The sequence below is a fragment of the Anguilla anguilla genome, chromosome 13, assembly GCF_013347855.1.
Source record: "Anguilla anguilla isolate fAngAng1 chromosome 13, fAngAng1.pri, whole genome shotgun sequence".
NCBI classification, from domain to species: domain Eukaryota; kingdom Metazoa; phylum Chordata; class Actinopteri; order Anguilliformes; family Anguillidae; genus Anguilla; species Anguilla anguilla.
In genome coordinates, this window is record NC_049213.1 from 11,300,656 (window position 1) to 11,320,126 (window position 19,471).

Consider the following 19,471-nt stretch of genomic DNA (forward strand, 5'->3'; position numbering starts at 1 on the left):
CGTCTGCAGTGCCACATACCTCCCACTATTAGATACTACATAACACTTAAGTACTAATAACACTAACAGTAATAATAATAAGAGCTCTATTTGCTTAAGGCATGTGCTTTGTTTATATATATATACACACGCACACACACACACACAGTAAAATGTATTGTGTTCAAGCCTTTTCTTTTTATAATCAGTACATAGAAATTTACTGGCCTTGCACCATTTAATAAACAATCTGGTCCTTAAGAAGAAGAGGAGTTGAAGAACCCTGGCCTAGATTTTTAAAAACAAGGCAATCTCTGCATCTAACTAAACACCCACCTCCCCATACACACACACACTCACACACACTCACACACACACTCACACAAACACACGCTCAGTCACAACCCCATCCCCTCTCCATCCCCCACCAGTCAGGGCTCAGCACAAAGAGGCTCACATACTGAAGGCTCGCCTCCTGAAATCATTCTGCCATTTTTTCACGTACTTTCCACAGAGCGCCCCATATAAGTACATCCCTCCAGTGAATAGCATGTAGAAAATTATATTCAGATGTTCATGTAGAGATGCCACAGCTACAGGAGAATGCGCGTGTGTGTGTGCGTGTGTGTGTGTGTGTGTGTGTTAGTGGGGGCAGAGAGCGGTGTGTATGCTCTCTGAGACACTTACACCGGGGGGGGGGAGGGGGATGGGGGAAGGGCGGTAGGAGCTGTGTTTAGGGAAAAAGGCTCCTAACTGGAAGGGGTGATTATTTATTTTTATTGATTTGTTTCATGGCCGGCGTCTGCGTCCTTGCGAGGCTGTGGCTCAAGGTTAATTACGAGCGGCGAGCTCAGGCGGTGTTTTCCCCCTCCCAGACGCGATGATTCAGAGTCAGGGCCTGTGGCTGACTGCACTGTGAACTCCACACATCAGCACCAACCCCCCCACACACACACACCACACACACTTTTAATGCAACACATGCATGTATAACTACAGGGTAACAGGAATCCAGGGAGCCCCGCCCAGGCTCAAAGGCATCCAGGAGGACCCCATCATAAGCTTAAAAAGGGTTATATTTTTTTAAAAAGGTTTTATGTTTTGAGATATTGACCCAAGTCTATATATAATCATTGCATATCAAGTCTAGACAGGGACCCGCTATGGTACCTTAATGGACCCCCACCCTGTTGAAAACCCTGGTTTTAGGAAATTAGTACTTAGAAATACATGTTGGGATATATGTGCAGTGTGTATTGGGGATATATACGCACATATTGGTGCCTATTGTGGTATATAAATATGTGTGACACACATATGAGTATGTATTTGGACAGAGCGTGAGCTCCACAATGTTTGGGACAACATTGATTTGGCTCTGTACTTGACAATTTTAGATTTGTTATCAAACAATCCACAGGTAGTGAAAGTGTGCACAGCTTTTATTCTAAGGTACTTTTTATACACGTCGATTTTGCCATTGCAGAAATGACAACACTTTTTGTACATAGCCCCCCATTTCAGGGTACCATAATGTATGGGGGTAATTAATGCTATGTAAATGAACGTGGTCATGGTAGTATTTTGTCTCGTATCCTTTCCACGCGTTGACTGCTGAAGTTCTGTGACTCATAGACATGGCCGGGTGTTGAGCAGCCTCTCTGGTGAGGCTCTGCCAGGCCCGCGCTGCAGCCGTCTCCAGCTCCCGCTTGTTTCGGGGGCCCGCTGCTGTACGTTTAATTTTCAGCATATGAAACGCATGTTCAGTTGGATTCAGATCAGGTGAATGACTCGGCCAGTCAAGAATTTTCCAGTTTTTTTGGCTTTGAGAAGCTCCTTTGTTGCTGCAGCTAGCAGCATGTGTGGAATCATTGTCTCGCTGTAAGATGAAGCGCCATCCAGTGAGTGTCAGTGATCGTGTCATGGAGCTGATTGTGTGCACGTCCTTACTGGAATATGTGCACTTATGAATCCATACTGGGATATGTGCACTTATGAGTGCGTACTGGGATGTGAGATGTATGCACTTTTGGGATGTACTTGGCAGGACAAAGCAACTTTTCGCTCACGGCTGGTGAACAGTGTTAAATATCCTACATTTGTAAAGAGGCTTGGCGTGCAACTGCTCTGATTTCCAAGGCTGAAGATCAGGGTCCCTTTCCTGCTGACACTGGCGGTAATGGCGATAAGCGGTGGCATGGCCGAGCTCTGTTGCCTCCCAACGTAGGACGCCTCTGGGAATGTTCCAAGCCTGGTCAAAATGTTTCCAGAACTTTAGTAAAAATCCCCATGATGAGCAATCACTCTGCTTCTTTACATACCCTATAGGGGGCGACATAGCTCAGGAGGTAAGACCGATTGTCTGGCAGTCGGAGGGTTGCCGGTTCAAACCCCGCCCTGGGCGTGTCGAAGTGTCCTTGAGCAAGACACCTAACCCCTAACCCCTAACTGCTCTGGCGAATGAGAGGCATCAATTGTAAAGCGCTTTGGATAAAAGCGCTATATAAATGCAGTCCATTTACCATTTACCATTTACACCAGCGGCTCTGAAGTAGGGGTAGGTTGAGCTTCAGGGTTCCCGACGCCGATGCCGTCCACTGCTGCGCGTCACTCTGGATGACAGCCTCTGCCAGGTGACCGTACTGCGATGTAGAGCTTCACCCGAGGGGTTTGTGAGCTACATCTTAGGGACTGAGGGTATGTCGGGTGCACAGGAGGAGGTTTGCGCCGCGGTAGAAACAGATGGACTCCCTCGTCTTTTTGGAGAGGGCTCGTCCCGAGACGGAAGGGTTGCGACAGACGAGAAGCTCCGGGCGTCTGCGGTCCGTTTGGGTTGCGAAACATCGCTGTCCTTCGCCAATCTGCTGATGAAACATCGCTGTCCTTCGCCAATCTGCTGATGTTACATCGCTGTCCTTCGCCAATCTGCTGATGTTACGTCGCAGTCCACGATGGCTACGATCAACCCAATCCGATTTAAGATCGCACTGATTTCTGCGCTTGTTTTGGCAGATGTTTTGCTTACGGTTTGGTTTTGCGTGAGGTCATTCATATCTGTTGAATCAACACCGAGAGACTATTGAAATGCGTAGGACAGCCGAGGACTATTCTGCTGTATTCTTTCATTTTAAAACTCATTATATGAATTTTGTGTGTGTGTTTGTTTGTTTGTGTATGTTTTGTGTGTGTGTGTGTGTGTGAGAGAGTGAGTGTGAGTGTGTTTTTGTTTGTGTGTGTGCGTGTGTGTGTGTGTGTGAGAGTGTGTGTGAGTGTGTTTTTGTTTGTGTGTGTTTGTGTGTGTGTGTGTGAGTGTGTGTTTGTTTGTGTGTGTATGTATGGAGAATTAGTTTGAAACTTGATAAGAGCAGTTGTGCTGATTTGAGAATGGGCTCCTAGAGGTCTCATTTAATTGCCCCCCAGTGGGGAGCCCCCGACTGCGTCTTGTGTTTTTCAGATCAGTTCTCTGATTAACCCCCAGGGGAGGTAGACCCCCCCCCCCCTTCCCCCCCAAACCCCTCAAATACTTCCCCCTTTCCCTTCCCTTCGCCCCCTCCCCTTCCGCAAAGAGACGGAACACGGACTTCAAATGTTTGAACAGAACCAGGGCGATGCCCTGGAGGTACCGGCAGCCTCAGGCTCCCGCAGGAAGGATGAGGTTCAGCCGTGGCATTTCCGTGGCAGTGCGTGCCCAGGTGACACGCTCGTTCGCAGCACTTCCTGCTTCGGGTAAGCCCTGTATGAATCAGACGTTCTGCTGTTAGAGTCTTCTTCAGTTCTCCTCCTCTTAGTGAGCTTCTGTGACATCACTGCCTGAAGCGATGTAGATTCTGGTGAGCGTCCACTTGTATGGGCTGGAATCACCAAAGGAAATATATAGAACTACGTGTTAATCATACAGCTTACCACTAATGAGAGTTTAAACATGGCAAGACTCCTTTTTAAAATCATACCTGTTCCAAAGAACACATTAGAGATGCATGGAGTGAAAGGGGTAAAAATGTCTGCGTTCCTTCAGCGGATACGGGGCTCCAGGGTCACTGCTGTGTTACGCACACGCTGTGTGTGACACTCGTACTCTCTGTGTCCTGGGCCCTGGGGGGGGTCTGCAGAACGGGTCCCTGTAGACCCCAGCCCGTCTGGGGACGCAGACCCGGCCCTGCCAGCGAAGCCGTGCGTGCCAGGCGCTCGGGGCATCCGTCCTGTACCAGCACAGGGCACCTGTCCCGCACAGAGAGTGCCCCCCCTCCCCCCCGCCCCACTGCAGGGGCGGGACCCAGAGCCAGGGTCCTGTAACCGCGGACGACATGACACGGGCATGGGGGGGGGGGGGGCGTAACCCGGGGGCTGGGAGATGTGTGGGCTTGAAAGCCGCATTCCACAGCTGTGGGGGCGGGGCGGGGCGGTGCTGGGTTGTGTTGGGGGGGTCTTGGGTGGGGGTGGGGGTGGTGGTGAGGCCTCGGTCCTGTGTTTGCCCTTACTGGATAAACGTAGCAGCTGTTTGTCGCCACCCGTCTTGGGCGCTTTTCACACACAGGTCAGAATCAGCCCCCCCCCCCCCCCCCCCGTAAGCACTGGGTCTTTAGAGCCTCCCTACTGTCAAATACTCAGCTGTGCGCACCAGTGGCACCAGATTATAGCCTATGCTATCCCCCCCCCCCCCCCCGCATTCATTTGGGTCCTAATGGGGCATATTGGGCCATCGCCCGCTACCTAGGCCAAAACCTCCCAAACCGTACTTTCATTTAGGCTCAAATCGGGACAGGACTGATTGCCTGGCCCCCACTCCCTCCCCCCCAATGATTCTTTGTCGACAGAAGAAAGGGGGAGGGGGTTTGACAAAGGAAAGAAGAAAAAAAAATGACACAAAGTAGCACAAGCCGTGTTGTTGTTGATTCTCCATTACGCCCTGCTCCGATTGGTCCGGCCCCATTGTCCCGGACTTCATTATGAGGCTGTCCGCCATTCAGGACCGGGTTCCACACGGTCTGGAAATCCTCTTAGCCCAAAACCCCCCGGCCCTGGCCCGACAGAAGCCCCGATGCCCTCTGAGGCTCCATTCAGCCCCCAGCCCCCCCCCCCCCCCGCCTGTCGGATATCCTCTCCCCCCCCCACCCCCTGCCCCCCCAGGCTTTGTTTGAGGAAGGGAGCCCCTGTTTTCAAACGGCGGCCCCTCTTTATGGCGCCTGCAGCAGCTCCGGGGTTAACAGCAGCCGTGGGAGGAGGAGGAGGAGGAGGAGGAGGAGGAGAGGCGGGGAGAGGAGAGGAGAGGAGAGGTGGGGGCTGGTCCACAGCTGTTGTAGTAGTAGGCTGGGTCTGTCCCTCCCTCCCTCGCTCCCTCGCTCCCTCCCTCTCTCAGCGCAGCCCCTGGAACAATGGGAGGCTCCGCTGGCGCTGGCGCAGGCTCGGTCTTGCTCACTCGCACGCCGCCACGGCGACCCCGCTTCAGATCCGCCCCCGGCACCCCCCCTCGCCCCCGCGCCCCCGCGCCCGTCTCCCCTCCCTCGCGTGATCGGAGCCCTGCGGCTGTCGGGACGCCCTCCCTACGGGCACGTCTTCCCCCGGAGGACCGAGAGGCCCGAAACGACGAAAGACTTTAAAAAAAACAATGTAAAGTGGGCGATATCTCAGCGGAAGAGGAAACTGCGATTTCTTTGTTGTTGTTGTTGTTACCCCCCCAACCACCTTTCCCAGGGATGGTAGCTGCGCGGGGGCACCTCGCGGACGCCGTCCTCCCGCTCGTTCGCTTTTCTCCGTGCGCATCGTTCTGACGTTCGCACGGTCCTGCCCGAGTCTCTCTGCGGTCCTGTCTGGGTCTCTCTGCGGTCCTGTCTGGGTCTCTCTGCGGTCCTGTCTGGGTCTCTCTGCGGTCCTGTCTGGGTCTCTCTGCGGTCCTGCCTGGGTCTCTCTGCGGTCCTGTCTGGGTCTCTCTGCGGTCCTGTCTGGGTCTCTCTGCGGTCCTGTCTGGGTCTCTCTGCGGTCCTGTCTGGGTCTCTCTGCGGTCCTGTCTGGGTCCCTCTGCGGTCCTGCCTGGGTCTCTGCTGTCCTGCCTGGGTCTCTCTGCGGTCCTGCCTGGGTTTCTCTGCGGTCCTGCCTGGGTCTCTCTGCGGTCCTGTCTGGGTCTCTCTGTGGTCCTGCCTGGGTCTCTCTGCGGTCCTGTCTGGGTCTCTCTGCGGTCCTGTCTGGGTCTCTCTGCGGTCCTGTCTGGGTCTCTCTGCGGTCCTGTCTGGGTCCCTCTGCGGTCCTGCCTGGGTCTCTGCTGTCCTGCCTGGGTCTCTCTGCGGTCCTGCCTGGGTTTCTCTGCGGTCCTGCCTGGGTCTCTGTGCGGTCCTGTCTGGGTCTCTCTGCGGTCCTGCCTGGGTCTCTCTGCTGTCCTGCCTGGGTCTGTCTGCGGTCCTGTCTGGGTCTCTCTGCGGTCCTGCCTGGGTCTCTCTGCGGTCAGCTGCTCTCCGGGTTCGCGCGTCCCTGCAGCTCTCCTCCCTGCCGTCTTCACGTCTGCCTCCAGGCTCCGCCCCCCCCCCCCCCCACCTCATGGCTCTCAGCTGGCCAATAGGAGGCTGCTCCTAAGCGGAGGCAGATTTGAATAATTTGCTGGGCAGGTCCTGGGTATTTTCTGCAGTGATCTGAGGAAGTGCGTTCTGGTTTGAGCCCTGCTGAAACGCTTCCTGGCTCCACCGGCATCGTTAGCTTGGACATCTCTGCAGGGACCTCAGAGGCGCTTCTCTCATTCTGGCTGGCAGGTGCTTTGCTGGGTAAGACTGTCGATGTCACTTCCTGTAATTTCCTGGCAAAGCTTAATGTTCGCAGCAGGTGAGCAGATTCTGCAAGTGAGAAACTGTTTTTTTCCCTCTCCCCTGTCCTTTTACCTGTTTGAACGCTGTGTGGACTTGCGTGGTGTCCGCGTACCTGCGTCTGTGTGAGTGTGTGCATGTGTGTTTGTGTTTTTATGAGTATTTTGTGTGGATGTTGGTGCGTGTGAGTGTGTGCATGTGTGTTTGTGTTTTTATGAGTGTTTTGTGTGGATGTTGGTGTGTGTGAGTGTGTGCATGTGTGTTTGTGTTTTTATGAGTGTTTTGTGTGGATGTTGGTGTGTGTGAGTGTGTGTGCCTGTACAGTACAGTACAGTATAGGCCCGTGCCCATCAGTGGTGCTGTAATGTACTGTATGGTTATATCATTAATTCAGCAGGATACCACAGTGCATAGCCACGGCAGGCCAAGTCCTTAATGCATCCCTGTCGAGCCAGAAGGGGCAGAATCACAGCCAGTCTGCCCGGTCTGGACACGGTGCCCCCCGCCGCCATTACCAGAGCACCCCCCTCCCACCCCACCCCCCCCCCCCTCGCGGTCTTCCAGGTCGCACGGCCCGTACCGCCGCAGACTCCGGGCCACCTCCCTTTTTTTTTAAAGATGGCGGGAAGCAGGCGCCCGGTCGCGTGTGGATTCGGTCTCGAATGCGACCCGGCCCGCCGCCGTGGCTCCGCCCCCCCCGGCCCATTGGCCGGAGTTTCACGGCCCGGCCGCTCCGGCGCCCGGCGGGCTCGACCAGGCCACGCCTAAAAAGCGCTGACTAAACGGAGCGGACCCCGCCGCTGTGCGATACAGAGCCGCTCTTTCCATTGGGTCAGGACGCAGGAGCGGAGAGGCTGCTGTTTAAGTCCTCTGCTTTGAGAGTGGCAGTTTGGCTCAGTTGTGGTGCGAAGCAGAGCTTTGACGCTCAAACTCAACTGTCCTCGTGAAGTTTGTGACTAGTGGCGTTTTTTGGTTAGGAGTGTTTCAGTAATGAACCTTTTTTTGTTTCAAGCGATGAACTGGAAACAAATCAAGTTTATGCATTTATTTCAAAGAAAATTAGCAAAGAAAGTTGTATGGATGACTATGCAATTCATTGATTTATTGCATCGCAAATGAAGGTAAAACAGTAACAGTTTTGTTTATTTTAACGTGCAGTTTCAGTGCTCTATCGTAGACTGACCTTCTTATGTGGCTGCTGCTGTTTTGATGACTGCTAGTGGTGTGTCTAGGTCCTGAGTGAATATTATTTAGTAATAGTTGGAGCCCTCTGCACATTTAAACCAATCATACGGCAGGTATCTCCTTCAGGGTGCATTCCGGCCTAGCTGTTTACTAAGGTCCTCGTATGAAACGTAAAATATTTTTTCTAATTTCATACAAGGATAGTGTCACGCTTGTGAACTTTGCTTAGCATTAAAAGGCCTTGACTGACTAATAATATGGCACGGTCTGTTTTGGGGAAGGTAGATTCTCGGGGAGTGGGGGGGGGGGGGGGATGGGGATGGGGTAGGGGGTAGGGGGTAGGGGAGTGGGGGGGGGGATGGGGTAGGGGGTAGGGGAGTGGGGGGAGGGGGGGGGGGGGGGGGGGTAGGGGGTAGGGGGTAGGGGGTAGGGGGTGCATTCCTGATAAGACCCAGAAATACTCCAGAGGTGCAGTCGTGTTTGATTTCCTCCTCGCTGGCATTAATCCAGGCCTCCGGTCGTGCTGGGAACTGCCTCCCTCCGTCTCTCTCTCTCTCTCTCTCTCTCCCTCCGTCTCTCTCTCTCTCTCTCTCTCTCTCTCTCTCTCTCTCTTTCTCTCTCTCCATCCGTCTCTCTCCCTCTCTCTCTCCCTCTCTCTCTCTCTCTCCCCCTCCGTCTCTCTCTCTCTCCCTCTCCCTCCGTCTCTCTCCCTCTCTCTCTCTCTCTCCCTCCGTCTCTCTCCCTCTCTCTCTCTCTCTCTCTCTCTCTCTCTCTCTCTCTCTCTCTCTCTCCGTCTCTCTCTCTCTCTCTCCTCCATTTCTCTCCCTCTGCATCTCCGTGTCTGTTTCAGCCTTTTGTTTCTCTTTCCTTCTCTCTTTCAGTCTTTTGTTTTGTCTTCTCCGCTGTTGTCCTTTTGTTGTTTTTCTCCTCCCTCTCTCACAGGCTCTTTTCTGTGTATCTGGTGTGATGGAAGACAGCAGTCCTCTGTGTCTGTCTTTCCCGCTTCTTAGAGGCAAGAATTAAACCAGAGAACGATGAAACCCTTTCGTATCCCTGAGCTGGAAGCTACCAGCTCTCTCTCTCAAATTCACTTGAGTGCGCTTTATTTCATTGGCACAAAACGCTCGTGTAAATATTTCCAAACCATAACAATGCAATTTGTTGTGGAAAAAACGGCCTAGGGCACATTTCAATGAATGTGAGGCAAGCTGCAATAATAACGATGATAATCATAACAAAATAAAAAAATCATACAATCGAAATGAAACGAGTGCAAACGAGTGGCAAAGCCTCTAACCGAATTCAGCCCAGAGTCCTGTCAGACGTCTTCATCCGGGCTCTGACAAAAAGGGGTCTACCAGCCCAGCGCGTCTGCTTGGCGATTAGTCAGGGTTCGGTTCTTACTCACTCTCCCTCAGGTTGCGACAGGTTAACACACATACTGTGCTGCGAGTGGGGCTTGCTCTCTTTCTTTCTCTCCCTCCCTCTCTCCCTCCCTCCGTCCCTCCCCCTCTTCAGTGTGATTCCCAGGTGTAGGCCTAGCATGACTAAAGACGTTTTCAGAGCGTCTGGTCCTCAGCCGCGGCCGGGCGGGGGGGGGGGCGGCGGGGGGGCGCCTCTGTGCCTCGTCCCTCAGCCCTCTGGGCGTCCCGCTGAGTCACTGGGCCGGGGAGGCTGACTCAGACCCTGGGCCTCCGCCCCGGGATAGAGGGACACGCCGCCGCCGAAATCCTGGCGCTCGCCGCTTTTCTGCTCGAACAAAAGCCCGTAATATGAGCGGTTTCTGAAATCGGCGTCTCTGTCGCCCGTATCGCGGTTCTGTCCGCGACGCGTATGGGCGTATGGTCGTCGATGCTCGTCATGCCGTCGTCTGGATCCTCACGGGCGGAAAGATAACGCTCCGAGCTTCCTGCTCCGGAGATTCCAGATCCGGTCCCGTGCCCCAGGAGGCGTGTCTCATCCTCCCGATGCTGGCGTGCGCTTACAACACCCTTTTCCTAGGGCTTTTTTTTGGGCGGGAATCCTCCGCCTCAGACGGGGGACGCGGCCCTGGGTCCCAGAGCGTTATCTGGGTGCGGGGGAGACCCCCCTCCTGTGGGACCGGCTTCTCGGGGCCGGCCTGCCCTGGAGCAGGAGGGCCGATGCCGGGTGCTTGTAATCCAGCGCGACGGTGACGAGATGAAAGGAGGATTAACCACGTGGCCTAAGGACAGGGTTCTCAACAGGGGGTCCCCACGCCCTCGAGGCCCCTTTAAGGAACCGTAGGTGGTCCCTGGCCAGACTTCAGATGCTATGACTATATATAGATTGGGGAAAATATTTCAAAATAGAAGTCCTTTTATTTAAATGGCACTTTTTTTTAAACCTGATAAAGGGGGTTCCCTGGATGTCCGGGTGGGGGGTGGCAGGGTCTGAAGAAAAGTTTGAAAAGCAGAGCTTCTGTTTGAAAGCCCCTGCCCTAAAGGCGAAACAGAGGAGCTGGTGGGGTATCAGCCCATCAGGAGCCATCAGGGGTGGGGCTGAACGCCCCAGGGGGGCCCCCGAGTGACGGCCAGCGGGCGGGGGCTCCTAAACTGCGGTTTGAGGTTTTGGGGGGGGGGGGGGTGAGGTGAATCATAAAACGCATGGACTGGCTTGCAGTGTATTAAACGCCCCCCATAGTCTCTTGCACCCGTCCAAGTGTTTTGTCTTAATGTGAAAAACGCACTTTAATCACATATACGACCACGTGTCAGGCTACGTTTTAATCGTCGTAAATAAATCTGGGTCCGGCCACACGGTTTCCTCACTATGAGGGTTTCGGATTGGGAACGTTCAGGAGCGACTGCAGCCGGACTCTGACGGCGCTCTTGGTTCCCGCTGTGACCCCGAGCCTCTCCTCTCCTCGTACGCCGCGTCTTCAGCCCAGAGAAACGGGTCCACCCCGCCTTTCTGGGGCCAGGTGCGTGCGAGCACGGTAGCATTAATTAAAGTCAGCAGGGGGGGGGTTTTTCTGCGGTTTAAAAAAAAAATAAAAAATTTTATACTCTGCCGTCTCGGTGCTGGAATGCACATGACAAATGCGTTTCGCCTGTTCGACCCGCTTCAGCCACAAGAAGAACTTCCATATTTGGCAGTGCTTCACTGCCGCAAATTCCTCGAGGATCGATGTATGCATTCCACAGGGACGACGCCCAAATAATCCCACCACCCCTCCTGTTGGGAAAAACCGCGACCTCTCCACAACCCTGACTGCAGAGTGTGCGCTCATGCAGAGTTTGTGTAGGCTAGGTCCCCTGTGTTCATTATCTGCAGGTGATAATACAAACAACCAGAGCGTGTATGTGTGGAGGATGCAGAACTCCCCATGTTGTAGTTGGGAAGAACTCCTCTCTTTTTTTTTAAATACAAGAAATACATTCACGTCGATTTTTATATTTGTCATTATCTTTGTGATTTCGGAAGCGATCATTTGTACAAGTGCAGGTGTTTCTTTTCAGTCAGGCATATGATGGCTCAATCCTTTTGTACTTTATCTTGAAAGATGGTGAACAGCTCCCCTAGTTCATTCCCAAGCCTTTGTCTGTGATGTCTGTGAGATGTTGGTGAAATGGTTGATGGGCATTGTAGTACAATGTGAAATTGGAAGTCTGATTTTGCAGAGCACGAAAGGACCATCAATTAAAATCATACGATCACAAATCAAGTAATGTATGTTTGCATACATTACTCCCGGAATAAACGTAATTAACAACATGTGCACTCAACAAAATGAGATCACTTTTTTTCTTTGAATCTGAACCCGTATTTGCCAGTTGTTTCCTTGATGAACGTGTCATGACAAACTGTACAGTTTATGAATTCTCTACCTAATGGATGCATGACATTTTAATGGCAGTTGTGCATGCGTATTTTAATGCCAATTGTGCATGTTCAGTTTCTGTAATTTGTGCTTTGGGACAGGTAGATGCTAAATGCTTGTGTGGACAGCTCCTGTAGTGGTGGGGGGTGGGGGAGGAGATAGGAATCCCAGCAGCCACTGAAGGTCCAGCATCATTACTCCACACACAGCGGATTGGCTCACTGATCACGCTGCTCTGGGTGATGGATTTAATCATGAAGCATCATCATCAGTTTCCTGTCTCTCTCTTTTGTTGCATTGAAATTAGAACGTGCCGTGCGGTGCCAAATTCTGTCGCGTTGCATCACTTCCTGCGTGTGACCTCTGGGTCTCTGGGGATGCGGGCGAAGGTCCTGCTGGGCTCGCTGCGCCACTTCCTGTGCAGACTTGGGCAAGGACAGGAAGTGCGAGCATGAGCCGGACACGGCGTGGTGTCAGTGCCTCGGTGTCAGTGCCTCAGTGTCAGCGCTCTCCTGTCAGTGCCGGGCTGTGGGTCAGCAAGGCGGAGTTCAGCTGGTGGCCTGCAGAGGGGAAGGAAGTGGTAGCGGGCTGCATGCATTTTGATGGATGCGGATGTTGGACGTGCTAATTCCATTGAATGAATCTGTCACCCTCGTCCATTCCACAATTGGGCAATTGTTTTAACTAAGTCCGTGTGAATTGTGTGATTCTGTATGTATTGTATTTCACTTATCGTGGCTGCTACTGGGGTCTTGGCCAGGTCTCCCCCAAATAAGAGATTTTACCCACAGGGTCCTCCTGGTTGAGTAAAGGTTAGCTGAATAAATAAAGATGTTAGCCCGTACCCTTCCTGACTGGGTGTGATGTGAAGGGAGTGAGAGAACTCATTCCCTGCTAACTTTTGCGGTGTGTGAGGGAATAGGAACCGGAGAGAGTAACAGGAAGTTCTGCTGTCTGTCTGTCTGTCTGTCAGGTTGTGGCCTCCCAGAAGGAGACTGCAGAGAAAGAGGTGGCCGAGAGGAGACTGACTGTTCTGTGCTGAGGAGAGCCAGACTCACAGGTGAGCTTTTCTCTTTTCCCTCTTATCTAACACACACACGCACGTGCACACACACACACATACACACACACGCATTCAGTAGTATACATACGTACCCACGCACACGCACGCACGCATACACACACACACACACGCGCGCACGCACACACACATGCACGTGCGCACGCACACACACACACGCACGTGCGCACACACACACACACACGCACGTGCGCACGCACACACACACACATGCATTCAGTAATATACATATGTACCCACACGCACGTACGCATACACACACACACACACACACACACACACATAAACACGCACGTGCACACACACACACGTGCGCATTCACTCATATACACACACAGGGTTTTGCTCCCTAGAGCAACTCCCTTCTCACCTTCTGTCATCTTCATTTACTGTGAAGTCCTCACAGCAGCGGTGTGTTTTCAGTCTATTTCTCCGCCGTTGCTTCCCTGTATTCATGCACCCAGATGTAGCATCGAGGGCAAGTCAGAGCTTTGAACAGCTGAAAATAATCAACTACCTCATTTCTCTGGAAAGAAATTGCCACTTAGTGGAGGAGAGGTTGAGTTCATCAAATCCGAGTGTTGTCTGACTCTAAACAAAAGCACACCTGACTGAATTCGCTCTCGGCATCTGCAGGAGTGGCAGCTGCAGGCGTTAGTCATTGTGTCGGGACGGGGTCAATCATGAACGAGTGCAGAGCAGTGCCAAGTTGAGAGGAGACTGTTGGGTGGCACACCTGGAAATTATTTCAAAAAACAGATGCAGCCCAGGAGAAATAAATGACTAGTATGAATAGTGAATAGTGAATGAATAGCATTATACAAAACCTCACAGTGTGCTCATAACTGTAAATTTATTCTTTTTGTGATGTTTTGGTCAAATGGGCTCACAATCCTAGCGTGGGTAAAGGCGGAATTTGTGGTTTGTTAATAGAAGCTTGTTCCATAAGATGGGCTGCTGGGAGGCTGATCCTGTTAAGGTGCTGTTCCAGTGCATGTCTGGTGTGGAATCCAGTAGGAAATGCTACCTGTGATCCACAGCAGCACAGTTAAGCCTGTTCATGCTCTATGCAAGGAACGTGCTCAACGACACAGCGAGCGACACAATGGACATTTTTTCGTGTTTGTGTGTAGCAAAATGTGTGGACTAAATTTTAGGCGTAAAGAGGCGCTAAATGTAAATTCTGTTCAATAAACAACCACAAACTTAAGAAAATAATCATTTCCAATGTAAACTGCTTTGAAAAATGGATTTAGCAGCATATCAGGGCTAAAAGAAGCCAATAAATGCATGCGTGGCATGTAAGCAAAGAGCTTGCGTACGTCCTGAATCTGCTTTGCCGTTTGCATCGCTTGCGTATAGTATGTAAGAGGCCTCAGGCTCCAGCCTCGCCCAGGTAGTTAGTTTGGGACAGCAGAGTGTTGCATAGCGCACCAGTGAACCGCCGCCGATCATTCGGGCGCCCACAGCTCTACCCGGTGGAGAGTCTTCCCGTGCGAGCTCGACCTGCGAGCTGTGATGTCATCAGAAGCGGAGGCCGCCGCACGCTTCGCTCGTCTGTGCCCCCCCCCCCCCCCGATTCACCACGGGAGGCTGTGGCGCTGATAAACCGGGATCGGCCAATCACAAACCGCGGAGAATAAGGGGCGGCGTGAAAATGCTTTAAATACTGCTGGCATGCTTTTGAAGGCAGCGCCAAAAAGCAATTCCACCAAAATTATAGAGACTTAACTAGAGCCCAACACACGATTTCCAGATGTTATTCCTGCGTTGTACCTGAAGTTTTATAAGTGTGTACGCGCTTCCAGGAGCCATTAGGGTACGCGCTTCCAGGAGCCGTTAGCGTACGCGCTTCCAGGAGCCGTTAGCGTACGCGCTTCCAGGAGCCGTTAGCGTACGCGCTTCCAGGAGCCGTTAGCATACGCGCTTCCAGGAACCATTAGGGTACGCGCTTCCAGGAGCCGTTAGCGTACGCGCTTCCAGGGGCCGTTAGCGTACGCGCTTCCAGGAGCCGTTAGCGTACGCGCTTCCAGGAGCCGCTAGCGTACGCGCTGCCACGAGCCGTTAGCGTACGCGCTTCCAGGGGCCGTTAGCGTACGCGCTTCCAGGGGCCGTTAGCGTACGCGCTTCCAGGGGCCGTTAGCGTACGCGCTGCCACGAGCCGTTAGCGTACGCGCTTCCAGGAACCATTAGGGTACGCGCTTCCAGGGGCCGTTAGCGTACGCGCTTCCAGGAGCCGTTAGCGTACGCGCTTCCAGGAACCATTAGGGTACGCGCTTCCAGGAGCCGTTAGCGTACGCGCTTCCAGGAGCCGTTAGCGTACACGCTTCCAGGGGAAGAGCCGCGGGGACGAGCGCTCGCCAAACCCCCCCCCCCCCCCCCCCCCGGACGGCCGTAAACGAGCCGGCCCGTCTGAGCGGACGCAGGCGGGAGACCGGTGGTCAGCCCGCCGTCCGTTACGGGCAGAGACAGGTTCCCCGCCCCTGCCCCCACCCCCACAGGTTCAGGGGAATCCCCCCTCCAACCGCTGCATTGGGCCTGTTACACTTCGGTAGGTGGCAGCAGTGAGAATCGAGAGCTGACGTTTCCCTGTAACTGGAACGGTTATCCCTCTCTGAGCGGCCAGGACCGCCTCCACGCTCTCGTACAGGCCCCTAGGGGCCTGAGCGTACGTGCAGGTACCTGCTGAAGCCCCAGGGGGCGCTCATACAGCCAACGGCCTCAGGAATCCAGGCTAATTTAAACCCAGCCTGCCCAAAAGCAGGAAGAGGCCTGTCGCGTCCGATGACCTGGCCGTGCCTGGGGCCTTCACAGATCTCACACGCCTGACTTTCACAGTGCAGTCATCGTGAGTGGTGTCCTAAAGAATGTAACACCTGGACCCCAAATAATACGGTTGAGTTTACACATGCGACATTTAACTGTTCAGAAATAAAATGCTAATCAGGAACACCAACGTGCAAATATTAAGGGGCTGTGACCCTTGAAATTTTTTGTTTTTTCCACCGAAAATGGCTGAAAAAGTCACCAGCTCACATTAAAACCTCAGCACACCCTGATCGTGACATCACGTGAGAAAGCAGCGGTCTGAGCTGGTCGCTATCAGAGAGGTACAGTAAAAGGGCAGACCGTGACACGGGGGGCTGGGCTGGGCTGGTAACGCGCTCGTGTGTTTGTTTGCCTGGCCCGCTGTGTCTGGCCGGGGATCAGAGCGCTTAGCCCTGCTAATCGCGCCGCTAGCGTAATCCAGTCACAGTCTGCCCTCGCTCTCCCCGCGCCCCGAAACCTGCTGATCAGGCTAGCGCAGCGTTAGCGCACCGCCGCCAGCTTACTGGACTAATACTGCAGGTAGCATCTGCGTGGATACACGAGGTACTTTTCTTGATAGCGTTGACTACATTAAGTTCGCTTAATGCTGCTGCATATCAATTATTCCATTATTAAAGTGTAACAATGACGCACTTTTAACTAACTGCTAGGTTAAATATTTGTGAAATTAAAAGTGGTAATGCAGGCATGTATTAGCCTATTAGTGCAAGTAATAGGCTATAATTTTGAGCTTCACAAAACAGAGCGGTATCAGGGATTAGGAGTGAGGTTGACGAGGCTTCAGCTGATGGATTTTTGACAGCTAACACCTGTGGATGTCCTAAAATGGATGCCACAGTAGTAACCTACAGGCCTGAATCACATTGCTGATGTGTAATACCATATATGTGTCATTGTGCTCGGTTTAAACTGTAGTCCGACTGGAGGATCATCAGAGTGTTGGGTCTGTGGCTGGCGTGGTGCTGGGCGTGGCCTCTGGGCTGCGTGGCGGACTGCTGCCGCTGAGGGAGACGCCGTCTGGCTCTTCCTCGTCCGACCGAGTCAGCGGGTTTCGCTTCCTCGTTGGAACCCACCCGCGTCAGGCTGCGGGGACGGGACGGGCAGGGCCGGGCGGGGCGGGGCATCCTGCCGGACACACGCTCGCTCCTGACTGACAGCAGGTCTCATTACCCGGGCGCGGCCTGCCCTCCGCGGGGGAGTCAAAGAGCTGGGCGCAGAGAGCGAGCCTCATTGGCCCTCGGACATTTACCTGCCTCACCGGGCTCTGCCATTGGCTCAGGTCGAGCGGGACACTAACTCCAGATCCAAAGCTATTGGTCAGTACTTTCTCAGCAGTCATGGTAACTGAAGGGACGATGTGTATGGTGAGTGTACAGCAGCCGCGTTCCTGAGGCTCAGTGTGTCCTTGGACACCCGGTACAGCCTTCCTCCAGGACATCGGGGTGACCCAACTCTGGTCTACCGGTCGTATGTGTGGGGTGGAGAGCGTGTGATTCATTCTAGATGCTTTCATGAAAATGGTGCACTATGCTGAACAGCACCAACGATTCTAGCATTCTTGTCCGTCGCCCTTATCTCTCATTTTTTCTGTAGTACCTCTGCTCTGATATAACAGATTCAAGTGAGCCTATTCACTTGATTCTTTTAAATTGCACTGGATAACACCATCGACGAAATGAATGTAATGGAGTGATGCTGGAAATGTTCAGAGGTATTCAACAATTAGGCATGCGTGTGATACAGCGGTGGAAGTGTTCTTAAAGAAGATATATCTACACGTTCTGCCAAGGACAGATACAGAAATGTATAATATTACTGGCAGGCATATAGTGCCAAAGGCAAATTTATAACCAGCTTCACTCACTGCCCTCTGGTGGTTGAGTAAGGTACCTGCAAAATGAACTGCTGGATGAGCCAGAATGAATATGTTCTGATTTCAAATCCCCAGTTCAATCTACATCTTGGTTTTTAGAACCAGGGATAATAAAATATGGATAGGGCATTGGCATCATCGCCTTTGTTGCATAGAAACCAGAGGGGACCTACACCAATCACAGAGGACATTGGTAAGAAGAAATAGTACGACCCCAGTGGCAGTTGGTTGATTTCGCTGTACTTCCTGGATACCATCAGGAACCCTGGAAGTATGGGCCGAAGGCATCACCCCATCACCATTGGCATTGGGTCGTTTCTTGCTGCCAAAGTACTCCTTGATTGGCGAAGCCCTCCTCAGTTTTCCATGTGGAAGTTGATGACACCAGATTCCGGGTTTATTGTTATAATTATTGTGCAGGATTTTTTCGGACAAAACATTACACTTTCAGTGTCAAGATTCCAAGTGATACTGATGCTGAAGGTTTGTGGGCAACCTTTGATATTGTTTTTCATGCTGTCGTGAAGGTTTTGTGACTGTTATTATTGCTTTATTTTCTGAAGAACAGCGTGTCGTGTGCTCATCCTGGAACGTGTCAGCATGCCCTTGAGTCCCGGTATTCCACACATGCAGGTGTCTGTGTGTAATTTGCGTGGGATCGGAATGCCGTTAGCGGCGCTAGCGTAGCGCGAGTTCACCTCGTGGCTCTTTTCCCGCTGCAGGTGGGAATGTCTGAAGAAGCGGAGCTGAGGGAGTGCGACGAGGCCTTCGAGTCAGAAGAGGGCGACATTGAGCCGTACCTGGAGGACGCAGAGAGCAGCAGGGAGCTCCTGGAGAGGCTGCGGGAGCTGGAGGTACGTTTCGCGACGCGGCGGGATCACGGCTGTCCGTGCGCAGCCGGGCACGCTCCCGCAGGGGCACGCTCGCTCAGGGGCACGCTCCCGGAGCAGCATGGGGGGTCCTGGAGCGCAGAGGGGGCAGAGAAGTGCGTTACATTACGTTTAGCATTTAACACAAACTCGTTTCCACAGGTTGCATTATTTATACATATACGGGTATATATCTGAAGTGGTTCAGGTTAAGTACCCTGGTTAGGGCTACAGCAGTAACACCCCAGCGCACCCTTTCAGTTATAAACCCAGCTCCCTAACCAATAGACTATAACTACACTGCCGCCTAAGCTTTTATGCCGCAGAGCAACTTACAGTTTACAGTTGGAGTGTTGTGTGTTTTAAATTTGGAAGTTGGCAGTTTGGAGTGTTTTGAAAGCTGGAAGTTCACAGTGGCAGCGTGACTCAAGTTTACTTCTCTGTGGTGGCGCACAGAAGCAGAGAGGAACTGGATGCACGGCCGCTGTCATCGCTGGTTTATTGTCCATTGTGTTTATTTCATCTCAAGTTTTTTTTAGAACCAAAGTTGGGAACCCGGTTCCGTAAAGGGGCAGCTCATATTAATTTTATCACACTTTTTAAATACTGAGGGGTGAACGAGGTACCCGTTTCATTTTTACAGAGCATTAGATTAATGTGGGCTGGGGAAGCCCTGGGCTTTGAAGGAAAAAAATCCCTGCGCTCTCCCAGACATCTGAGGCTTGCGAAGGCAGAATACAGACTCTCGCAGGCCAGTAATCTCGGACTAATGATAATGGCTGGACATCTTTCATAATTACCCTTGCTCCAAGGTTATACGGATTGGCTGTGTCTGCCTGCCTCTGTCCGCAGCGAAGGGGCACAGTAACGATGACTGTCAGGCCCCTGTAGGCTTTGAGACTAATAAGAACACAAGCGTACGTGATGGCAAGAGCAGGCTATTCAGCACTTTTCATTTAGCGGCTGTCTGGAGTGCACCCAGCGGTGTGTCCAGCCTGGATTGAGTACCCTGAGGGTTTCTGTCTG

General features: G+C 52.7%; 1 protein-coding gene across 1 annotated transcript in view; it reads left to right on the plus strand.

The window, feature by feature from the left end:
- LOC118211382 (nck-associated protein 5-like) overlaps positions 1 to 19,471 on the plus strand; it is a 70,353-nt gene that overhangs the window by 31,252 nt on the left and 19,630 nt on the right. The window contains exons 3-4 of the mRNA XM_035388553.1: positions 12,767 to 12,853; positions 18,299 to 18,430. Coding sequence (XP_035244444.1) covers positions 18,305 to 18,430 — 126 coding nt within the window. The 5' untranslated portion in view covers positions 12,767 to 12,853; positions 18,299 to 18,304. The remainder of the gene's footprint in view (positions 1 to 12,766; positions 12,854 to 18,298; positions 18,431 to 19,471) is intronic.